The sequence below is a fragment of the Phyllobates terribilis genome, unplaced genomic scaffold, assembly GCF_046119375.1.
Source record: "Phyllobates terribilis strain yellow unplaced genomic scaffold, ASM4611937v1 Scaffold_3__8_contigs__length_932513732, whole genome shotgun sequence".
In the NCBI taxonomy this organism is placed as follows: domain Eukaryota; kingdom Metazoa; phylum Chordata; class Amphibia; order Anura; family Dendrobatidae; genus Phyllobates; species Phyllobates terribilis.
In genome coordinates this window covers 350968278-350980389 of record NW_027362763.1, presented here as the reverse complement: position 1 = coordinate 350980389, position 12112 = coordinate 350968278, and the positions used below count along the sequence as shown (strand labels likewise).

The following is a 12112-nucleotide window of genomic DNA, read 5'->3' as shown; positions in this document are numbered from 1 at the left end:
AATTTCAGACTGGCTAGTATATAACTATGCCATCTTAATATTAGACAGGATTAGTAAATCTGTCCCATGTGAATGAGACCATTTAGAGAGCAGATTTCTTGAAAACAATGATAAACTTAAGCTTAAAGAGGAACACTCGGGAATTAAAATGGATTTCAATCTACATTCTAAAACTCTGAAAACTCCTCCGCTTTCCTGATCTTATATCGAAGTTCATGCGATTTTATTATTTCTCACTGTGACCCCTCTCTTCTGGGATGCCACCTCAGAGATTAGGGGTGTATGGCTTGTGACCTGTTGCTTATGCAATCCATCATCCTGACCAAGGCTCCCTCTCATTCTGCTCTGCTGCACCTTCACAGCTTGTACATGACTTGTCTAGAAGTGTAGGAGTGAGTTGGAAAGCTGGGACAGGCAATTGACATGTCATATACAAGTTGTAAAAGTGCAGGTAGGCAGAGCAGAACAAGAGTGAGGCAGGACCTCAAACCTGTCCAGACTGTGATAAGCCTTGGTCAGATGGATAGCGTGCAACAGGCAATAGGACACGAGTCACAGCACCCTGATCTTTGACATAGCGTTCCCAGAAGACAAAGGGAGCATCAGCAGTACTATGCCGTGAGAAGAACTCAATTCACAGTTACTTATAAGAACAGCAAGAGGCGTATGCACATACGAGTCTTCATCGCTTTAGACAGAATGTAGAAGGAAATACATTTTCATCTCTCCGGGGTATCCCTTGAAAGTAATTGAAGTAGTAGTCCACTACTATCCAAACTCCTTTTCAATGTCCCTATTGTGCTAAGTAAAAGGAAAAAGCATATTTACCTCCTGCACATCTCTGCTCCTAGCCCTGTGTCGATCTCATGACACGTGAACACTGCAACCTTTCAGAGGGCGCTGATGGGCTGCAGCCTTCACAAGGCTCAAACAGAATTGTGACGGATTCAGCCCATTAGCAGACACTGACAATCAATGACACAAGATGCAGCGCTCAGACAACAATCCGGGAGGTAAGTCTGCAATTTTTTTTTATTTTAGTGAACACATTAAGGACATTGAAAAGAGGTTGTCCAGTAGTGGACAGCCCCTTAAAGTATAAAAAGTGGAATACATCCATATTGCAGTTATTATATCTTTACATAAAACAAGAAAATACTAATTACTATATCTTCTGCTCTAAAAACAAGTCCTAATTTACCTTTTCTCTACAGTTTCAGCTTCCATTAGTGCCACAGACAAGGCTCTCCTGTTGTCAGCAACATTTCTGCTGGTAAGGCACATAAATTGTTCTTAAATATTTTATTGCTGGATTGATGCATAGTGTTTTGCTAAAAAGTGCCTTTTCTTACATTTTTTTTTAGATTTATTAATTATTATTTTTTTAACTAATGGCAGTTTAAGTCAGGGGCTTCTTTGTACAACTTAAACACCAAAAAAAAAAAAAAAAGCATGTGCCAAAATAAAAAAAAAGTCACAATGGCATAAATAAATGCTTGGGGTATAGGGTTTTTTAAAAAGCATTTAAAATGTTGAAAAAAATTGAATGTGAGGACTGTTCTCTAAGTTTTGCTGAAATGACAAACATGTCTATTTTCTATATTTCATTTTAGAACTTCATGTTTTTTGAGATGAGCTGAAAAGAACACAGAAGAATGGAAAGAGGGTCAACAGATAATACACAAAACTGTAACAAGCCCAGACTAGGACTAAACTATACTGTAATAAACTAGGATTACAGATGGATGCAGTGTGGTCATATTTGAAGAAGTTGTCATCCAGCCATACAAAACACCCTGAAACAAGCTTAGAAGATAAAAAAGGAGTTAAACCCAACTCACAGATCTTTCCCAAGCCCCGGATGGCTTTTATACCTCCTCACAGCTGATTCCTTGTACTTCCTTCTACTCACATGACCAATGCAGCTAATCACTGATTGGCTGCAGACGTCATGTTGATAGAGATATGCAAATTGTGTCTTCAGAGAGGAAGAGGACTTGATCTCTTGTGTCACCTGTTGGAAGCAGCAATCCTACAAGTCAATATCGACCCTTGAAATATGACTTAGAATAAACGCCAAACCAGAATCCCAATTCGCAGACACTATGTATTGGGGTATTGCCCCTCGTCAGTGCAAAGTATGAGATCTGATTTGGCTAGATGAGAGGCTACGAAGCACATGAGATCTCTGCACTGCAGGAGTCACACTGCTAAAATGCACAGGCAAGTACAGAAAATGAACTGGAATTGAAGCTATGGGGGATCGGTAAGGCGGGTATGAATTTTATTTTATAACATTGTAAAGGTGATTCAGCCATTTTTAAATGGCTGGAAAACCCTTTTAACTGTAGTCTGAGAAAAAAAACTACTGAACATGTGTGGCACCCCAGGGGTCTGGTTTCCACAGTAACGGCAATGTTATGTCTGAGAGCAGGTGGGAGGTCTCTTGGTCAGGGATCCTGTGCATGCCACACCTCCTGCCCAGTCCTGGGAGGGGAAGAACTTCCCCTATATAAACCTAGGGCTGAGGCAGGGTTAGTGAGTAGAGAAGAAGTAGAGACAGAGAAGAGAAGCAGATATAGGAAAGAACATCAGGAGCTCTGTGGGAGCAGTGCTACAAGGAGTCAGGGGCTGGCAGCTGCAGAGCTCGCCCTGACTGAGAAGTTATCACCGGACCCGGAGTCCGAGGCTGTGGGGACTAACTCCTATCCAGCAGCAGAAACCGACCGGCAGGGGATTGCAGGTCCTCTGGCCCAGAAACCCGAAGGCACGGTCACACACGTGGGACCAGCACCGCCGTCGTGGAGCGGAAGCTACTAGAAGGCCCCGAGTCACCGGCCATACGGGTGAGCACCACACGGTACACTCAGGGACGTGGGCTACTTATACCCGCTTCTAGCAAGGTAGCCAGAAGAGTATCGTTAGTTTGGGAGGCCTACAACTCCGCCTGGCCAGGGGAGATTCCATCTGCTCAAGGACTGACCAGGCCCCAATCGCTAGCCAGTACTCCGGAAGGGTCTATCGTTGTCACCAGTAAAGACCCTGAACTACACCGTACCGTCTCTGAGTGGTTCCTGCTACCCCCATCATCCACGTCGGCTGCCCTGAGGCCATACCCCTCCCGTTGGGGGTTATACTATCACGCTGCACAATCCTACCACCGGCCTCAGCGGTCTGCCCTGCAGCAGCAGCTCCTTAGCTGTACTCAACGGGTGGCGTAGTCGTCCAACATCTACCGCTAATACAGCGCCACTTAGTCTGACTCCCTGGGCACGGACCGGATCACCGCCACGAGACTACAACCCTCAAGAGATCCGGCTCCGGGTAAGCTCCCGCATGCGCAACGCAGCGCGACACAGGCCCAGGGGCGCGTCAACTTTTGGCGTAGTCGGCAGGATTTCGTGCCCGCAACCACCGGGTACTGCGTGCCTGAAAAAGACTGTTCAAACTTACCTGTGGTGAAGATTCCCGCCATCCGGCGCCATCTTCCGCTTCCTTCCCGCCATCGGTGGAGTTTTCCCGCCATCCGGCGCCATCTTCGGCCTTCTTCCCGCCATACGTGGAGTTTTCCCGCCATTGGACGCCATCTTGAGGACGCCGCGCGGGAAGAAGAGGGGCGTGGACTCCGAAAGCGCGCGAGAACTGAAGCCCCGCCTCACGTCCGGACGTTGCGTAAGGTCCTGGAAGGAGCCCAGCAGACGCCGACGTCACAGGAGCGCGACGGAAGGTCCTCAACCCTGACGATCCACTGCGGAGCCGCGGCCTACGGAAGAGGATCATCGCAAGGTAGGCCACGGTCCACTAGGGGGGAGAAGGATGTCGGATACGGAGGAGAGCTTCACCGCTTCAATCCCCGCCAGCGCCACCGCTGTTGCGGTCATGCCTTTCACCATGCCCTATATCCCGGGGGCAGCCTGGCTACCCCAGTACTCAGGGGAGTCACATACCCTGCATGACTTTAGAGAAAAAGCTGGATAGCCTCTTCCAGGTGTACCCCCTCACAGAGCAGCAAAAAGTGAGCATCCTGGTGGCCCAATTAACCGGAGCAGCCCAAAGGGAGGTAAAGTCCTGGCCACCTGGGGGGAGGACTGTCGCAGGGATACTAACCCGGCTGAGGGACACCTTTGATACCCGCACCTCAGCCGAGATCAAGCTTAGATTCTACGGGTGCAAACAGCGGGCACATGAGAGTATAAGGGACTATGCCCTGAACCTACAAGAGGCCCTGAGAGCCATTAAGCAGACCGACCCTGACGGCGTGGGAGACGAGGACAGGCTGTTGACTGAACAATTTATAGAGGGTTTATATTGCAATGCCCACCGAACCCAGTTGCGGGCAATGGCCTTACAGGACCCTCATCTGGGATTTGCACAGTTCAAGGACAGAGCCATCCGGGTGCTTCGAGAACCGGCACCAGGTGGCGTTGTGACCCCCAGACGCCCCACTACCACTTACCACCAGGAGGCGGCGCCCTTGTCGGCAGGGCCTGTGGGAGCTGATGCGCAGGCTTTGAACAATGACCCGGCTCCAGACCTGCACCATCAGGTCCAAGAGCTAGCTAAAAGCGTTGCTGCGCTAACCCGAACTGTGCAGTCTTTACAGGTTTCCACTCCAGGGAAGATCCAGCTGGCATCCGGACCGGAGGACATCCCGTGGCGTCGACCAAGGAGGACCCCACCGGCCAGAGGAAGACCCAGCGACCGATACAACGAGGACGGACGACCCATCTGCCGCCGCTGCAATCAACCCGGACATATGGCAAGGTACTGTCCTTTAAACTGGCACAACCTGGGGTAGAGGGCCAACCCCCAGGAAAAAGATCACCAGGCCCATCGAACTGGCGCGACAAATATGTGGGAGGACGTCCAGTCTTACCCGTGGTACTGGATGGCATTCCTATGAGTGCCCTACTGGACACCGGGTCACAGGTCACCACCATCCCGTACGTGCTCTTCAAGCAGTACTGGAATGACTCGGATATCACCCGCTACCCTGACGACGACTTGAGTATCATCGCCAGCAATGGTCAGCCTGTGCCACAGATTGGATTTAAAGAGGTGACCATTAAAATCGGTAGAGTCGAACTGGCAGCACAGGGACTGATCATTGTAGACATTGACAAACACGAGAGTCACCCAAAGATAACTCTAGGAACTAATGTAATTGAAAATTGTCTTGCAGAGGTGATTTTCCTTTTACAGCAGGTTGCCAAGAACGCCAGCTCCGGCCAGCAGCGAGTGCTCCAGAAAGAGATCCGGGCACTGATGCGATGGCAACAGCTAGAACTCTCCGGTGGTGAGATTGGTAGCGTGCGAATGTGTGACCCTTTCCCTATTGCCATGCCCCCGAAAAGTGAAATGATGATTTGATGCCGGGCAGCTATTGGTCTGAGAGGTAGAGATTACCAGGCAATGGTAGAACCAGTTTACTCAGACAGTAGGCCCACCATTTTGACAGCACGGGGGGTGGTCAATGTACGCCATGGGAGGGTGCCCGTTCGCATAATAAATATCGGGAAGAGGGAAGTGTACCTGCCCCGGTATGCCACGCTAGCCAAATTGTATACCATCAATCAAGATTCCATACAGTCCGTAGAACCCTTGCCTCCATCTTCCCCGGAGGAAGGTAACGGCTCTCAGAAAACAATGGAGGACTGGTGTCAGCAACTACATTTGGGTACTGACTCCACTCCCTCACACCAGAAACAGGGAGTCTATCGGGTGGTGCAAGAGTACGAGAGAGTGTTTAGTAAACACCCGTTAGACTTCGGGCGAGTCAAGGGGGTAGAACACCACATCCCCACGGGAGACCATCCTCCCATAAAAGAGAGGTATCGACCCGTACCCCCTGCACACTACCAACACGCCAAGGGGATGCTTAGAGACATGAAGGAGGCTGGGGTGATCAGGGATAGCTGTAGCCCCTGGGCAGCTCCACTAGTCTTAGTCAAAAAGAAAGACAACACCATGAGGATGTGTGTAGATTACCGGAAAATCAACCGTATCACACACAAGGATGCGTACCCCTTACCAAGGATAGAGGAGTCTTTGGCTGCTTCAAGATCTGCTAACTTCTTCTCTACCTTGGATCTCACTAGTGGGTACTGGCAGGTTCCTGTAGCAGAGGCGGACCGGGAGAAGACCGCATTCACCACCCCGATGGGACTTAGCGAGTTTACCTGCATGCCGTTCGGACTCTGCAATGCACCAGGAACCTTCCAACGATTAATGGAGTGTTGTCTGGGCCACAGAAACTTTGAGACGGTCCTGTTGTACCTGGACGATGTCATCGTATATTCCAAGACGTATGAGGACCACCTGAAACACCTGGCGGAAGTGTTCGAAGCTCTGGCAAGCTACGGCCTAAAGGTGAAACCCTCCAAGTGTCACCTCCTGAAACCAAAGGTGCAGTACCTGGGACACGTGGTGAGCGCTGATGGAGTGGCTCCCGACCCTGATAAGATCACCGCAATTAAGGAATGGCCAAGTCCCTCCAGTGTAAAGGAAGTGCGGCAGTTCCTCGGGTTGGTAGGCTATTACCGCAGATTCATCCCCGGTTTCACCAAAAAGGCAGCTCCTATGCAGGACCTCCTGATAGGCCAGTCCCGGAAGGCCAAGAACCAGAAGCCACCCTTCAGATGGGAGAAGTTAGAAGAAGAGTCCTTCCGCCAGCTGAAGATGGCCCTCACGGAGGATGAAATCCTGGCGTACCCTGATTACAGCCAGCCCTTTATCCTCTACACCGACGCAAGTAACATCGGGCTAGGAGCCGTGCTGTCCCAGATCCAGCAGGGGAAAGAACGAGTAATCGCTTACGCCAGCCGAAAACTGCGACCCACCGAAAGAAACCCTGAGAATTATAGCTCATTTAAGCTAGAGTTCCTGGCAGTGGTGTGGGCAGTCACCGAACGCTTTAAGCACTACCTCGCTTCTTCCCGGTTCACCGTGTACACGGATAACAACCCGTTGACACACCTGGACACTGCAAGACTCGGTGCCCTAGAGCAGAGATGGATGGCCCGTCTGTCCAACTACGAGTTCACAATCAAATACCGGGCAGGACGCTCCAATACCAACGCGGACGCCCGGTCCAGGATGCCAAACCTACCGGACGTAGGGGAAGATCCAGAGGGACTGGAAGAAGTCGAACTCCCCGCGTTCCACCGTCATGGGACTATCCAGTATTCCCATCGGGTAAGGAGTAAGCAAGCTGCTACGTTTAACCCCTTGCCTCACTACAACTGGGAGGAAACGCAAGACAGTGACCCTGCCGTCCGGCTGGTGAAGGAGATGCTGACTCGGCCAGAGGCTCGCCTTGACCCAGACGCTCCGGAGGAAGCCAAGCAACTGTGGGCTGAGAAGAGTCGACTGTTCCTTTACAAGGGGAAGTTGTGCCGCAGAATGGTTAACTCCCGGACGCATGAACTAATCTGGCAAGTAGTGGTGCCACGGAGAGACGCAGCCATGGTGATGGAAGCATACGACGGGGCTGGACACTTCGGATGGAAGAAGCTGGAGTTCCTGCTGCGTGGGCGGTTCCACTGGGTAGGCATGAGGGGAACCATGGAGAGGTGGTGCAGAGACTGTGGCCCGTGCAACCTAAGAAGGAAGGACCGTGCCAGCCAGAAGACTCCCCTGCAGTCCATCGTCACCCGGCAGCCGTTGGAACTGGTAGCCTTGGATCATGTAAAACTGACCCCAAGCAGAAGTGGCTACGTCTACGCGTTAACCATTGTGGATCATTACTCCCGGTTCTTGGTTGTCGTCCCCATTAAGGACTTAACGGCTCAAACAGCAGCTAGAGCCTTCCAGCAGCACTTCTGCCGTCCACACGGGTACCCGGACCAAGTGCTGACGGACCAGGGACCTGCCTTTGAAGCGGAGGTCTTCCGGGAATTCTGCAATCTGTATGGTTGCCGGAAGATAAGGACGACACCCTATCATCCGCAAACTAATGGACTTTGTGAGAAAATGAACCAGGTGGTAATGGATCTCCTGAAAACGTTGCCCCTGGAAGAACGCAGTCTGTGGCCTGAGAAGCTGCCCGATCTAGTGGACCTATACAACCACATCCCGGTAGGTTCCACCAACTGTACCCCGGCTTACCTAATGAGGGCGAGACCTGGTAAGTTACCTGTTGACCTGGAAATGGGAGTCCTGACACCCGAGGACACTTCACCAGAAGCAGACTGGGACACAGAGAGGCAGCAGCAGTACCGGAAAGTACAGGAGAGCGTGGAGCGAAGTCTCTGTCAGGCTAGGGAAAGACAAGAGAAAACTTACAACCAGTATGCTCCCGCTGTTCCCCTGGTACCCGGAGAGCAGGTCTTGAAGAGGAAAAGACGGCTCCACAAGTTGGACGACCAGTGGGAGAAGGACCCGTACACCGTACTGCCCTCAAGCCACGAGAACCCGAAAGTCTGTACCATCAGTAAAGACGGAGGGGAGACCATAGCCATTGTATCCCGGGATCACCTGAAGAAGTGTCCTGAACAGCTACGGAACCCTGAAGAGGAACAAGAAGACCATCGACCCGTAGAGGAAAGGGAAGATATGGTTAGTACTGTGCTCGGAGACTTCCCTCGGTCCTGGACTCAAGTCAATGGTGCAGTTGTGGTACCCGTCCTCACGTTCCTCCAACCAGCATCCCAAGTGCCTACGGAGCAACAGGTAGAGCTGGAAGAGCAGCCGGTCCAGGAGGCAGAAGACTCCACACAAGCAGAACAGGAGGATCAACCCTCTGCTTATAGTGAGCCTGCCGTACCCCTAGTGAGTCAAAGAGCCGGTAGACAGCTGCCCAGTTTACCCTTGACAGCTCCTACACCCTGTAGTTCAGGGCTAGACAGTCAGCTCCGTAGGTCCACTAGAGGCCAGTTACCCGCACGTTGGAGGATTTGAAGTGTATAAATTGTTTTATTTGTGGTTACCTGTTTTTCTTGTTGCTTGTGTATAATTATGTGTTTCTAGTTATTTATAGGAGTCCTTGGTGGATTTACCGGGAATCCTTTGTGTATAGTTGGAGCGTAACCCAGGACGGACTAAAGACTGTTAAGGACTCGGGGCAGGACAGACCCCTACCTGGTTACGTCTCCCTGTTTTAGTGAAATGGACACCTTGCTTTTCTTCAAAGACTGCACCCGGTTGCGGACACGCCGTAACCATCTTTATATGTTTTTCTTATTGTATTATTATTGTTTATACCTTGTTATGTTTTTCTAAAAATATGTTTAGTCCCGGAGTACTAAATTTCACTAGGGGGGAATGTGGCACCCCAGGGGTCTGGTTTCCACAGTAACGGCAATGTTATGTCTGAGAGCAGGTGGGAGGTCTCTTGGTCAGGGATCCTGTGCATGCCACACCTCCTGCCCAGTCCTGGGAGGGGAAGAACTTCCCCTATATAAACCTAGGGCTGAGGCAGGGTTAGTGAGTAGAGAAGAAGTAGAGACAGAGAAGAGAAGCAGATATAGGAAAGAACATCAGGAGCTCTGTGGGAGCAGTGCTACAAGGAGTCAGGGGCTGGCAGCTGCAGAGCTCGCCCTGACTGAGAAGTTATCACCGGACCCGGAGTCCGAGGCTGTGGGGACTAACTCCTATCCAGCAGCAGAAACCGACCGGCAGGGGATTGCAGGTCCTCTGGCCCAGAAACCCGAAGGCACGGTCACACGCGTGGGACCAGCACCGCCGTCGTGGAGCGGAAGCTACTAGAAGGCCCCGAGTCACCGGCCATACGGGTGAGCACCACACGGTACACTCAGGGACGTGGGCTACTTATACCCGCTTCTAGCAAGGTAGCCAGAAGAGTATCGTTAGTTTGGGAGGCCTACAACTCCGCCTGGCCAGGGGAGATCCCATCTGCTCAAGGACTGACCAGGCCCCAATCGCTAGCCAGTACTCCGGGAGGGTCTATCGTTGTCACCAGTAAAGACCCTGAACTACACCGTACCGTCTCTGAGTGGTTCCTGCTACCCCCATCATCCACGTCGGCTGCCCTGAGGCCATACCCCTCCCGTTGGGGGTTATACTATCACGCTGCACAATCCTACCACCGGCCTCAGCGGTCTGCCCTGCAGCAGCAGCTCCTTAGCTGTACTCAACGGGTGGCGTAGTCGTCCAACATCTACCGCTAATACAGCGCCACTTAGTCTGACTCCCTGGGCACGGACCGGATCACCGCCACGAGACTACAACCCTCAAGAGATCCGGCTCCGGGTAAGCTCCCGCATGCGCAACGCAGCGCGACACAGGCCCAGGGGCGCGTCACATGTACCCTCTGGTACAATCCTGGCGGGTCCAGGTGTTGCATTACAGACAGAATATCATCAAAAAGTTAATTTATTTCAGTTCTTCAATACAAAAAGTGAAACTCATTATATAGAGTCATTACAGACAGAGTGATCTATTTTAAGTGTATATTTCTGTTAATGTTGATGATTATGGCTTACAGCCAATGAAAACACAAAAGTCATTATCTCAGTAAATTAGATTACTTTATTACAACAGCTTGAAAAATGTTTTTAACCCCTTTACAGCCTGTGCAGTATTACTACGCACAGGCTGTAACCTCATTATTACTATCAGCTGACATGTGCCCGCAACAGCCGCGGTTGGAATTGCGATCCACCCGCGGCTGTTAACATGTTAAATGCCGCTGTCAATCTCTTGACAGCGGCATTTAACAGCGCCGCGCCGGAAGCGTGTCACTTACCCTGCCCATCGGTGACCCCGTCACGTGATCGCGGGTCACCGATGGGTGGGCATGACAACCCTGGGTCTGCAGCAGACTCCAGTGGTTGTCATGAGCTGATCGCTATGAGCGCCACCTAGTGGTCGGCGCTCATAGCACAGGACCATTTCTGCTACATACAGGTGATCTGCTGATCACCTGTATGTAACAGAGGTGATCAGACAAGTGCTGCTTCTAGTTTCCTATGGAGACTATAGAAGCAAGCAAAAAGTGAAAAAAAAACTGTTTAAAAATATTAAAAAAATATAAGTTTAAATCACCCCAATTTCGCCCCATTCAAAATAAAAAAAAAAACAAAAAAAACCCCACATACACATATTTGGTATTGCCATGTTCAGAATCGCCCAATCTATCAATATAAAAAAAGAATTAATCCGATCGATAAACGGCGTAATGAGAAAAAAATTCTAAACGCTAGAATTACGTTTTTTGGTCACCACAATATTGAAATAAAATGCAATAAAGGGCGATCAAAACATTGGATCTACACCAAAATGGTATCAATAAAAACTTCAGCTCGGTGTGCAAAAATTAAGCCCTCACCCGGCCCCAGATCCCGAAAAATGGAGATGCTATGGGTCTTGGAAAATGGCGCCATTTTATTTTATTTTTTTTACCAAACTTTGGAATTTTTTTTCACCACTTAAATAAAAAGAACCTATATGTGTTTGGTGTCTACGAACTCGTAATGACCTGGAGAATAATAATGGAAGGTCAGTTTTAGCATTCAGTGAACGTGGTTAAAAAAAAACAAAAAAAAAACCATCTGTGGTATTGCACTTTTTTTGCAATTTCACCGCACTTGGAATTTTTTACCCATTTTCCCGTACACGATATGGTAAAACTAGTAATGGCGTTGAAAAGTACAACTCGTCCGCAAAAAATAAGCCCTCACATGGCCATATTGACCAAAAAATAAAAACGCTATGGCTCTGGGAACAAAAAAACGAAAATGCAAAAAATGGAAAATCCCAGGGTTGCAAAGGGGTTAAAATCGGAAATGTTGGCCTACTGACATGTATGTTCAGTAAATGCACTCAATACTTGGTCGGGGCTCCTTTTGCATCAATTACTGAATCAATGCAACATGGCATGGAGGCGATCAGGCTGTGGCACCACTGAGGTGTTATGGAAGCCCAGGTTGCTTTGATAGCAGACTTCAACTCGTCTGCATTGTTGGGTCTGGTGTCTCATCTTCCTCTTGACAATACCTCATAGATTCTCTATGGGATTAAGGTCAGGCGAGTTTGCTGGCCAATCAAGCACAGTGATACTGTTGCTTTTAAACCAGGTATTGGTACTTTTGGTAGTGTGGACAGGTGCCAAATCCTGCTGGAGAATGAAATCTCCATCTCCAAAAAGCTTGTT

General features: G+C 50.0%; 1 protein-coding gene across 1 annotated transcript in view; it reads left to right on the top strand.

The window, feature by feature from the left end:
* LOC141258112 (phospholipid scramblase family member 5-like) overlaps positions 1–3026 on the top strand; it is a 35474-nt gene extending 32448 nt beyond the window's left edge. Inside the window, exons 6-7 of the mRNA XM_073673119.1 lie at positions 1215–1273; positions 1614–3026. Of these exons, the coding sequence (XP_073529220.1) occupies positions 1215–1273; positions 1614–1640 (86 nt within the window). The 3' untranslated portion in view covers positions 1641–3026. The remainder of the gene's footprint in view (positions 1–1214; positions 1274–1613) is intronic.
* The last annotated feature ends 9086 nt before the right edge of the window (positions 3027–12112 follow it).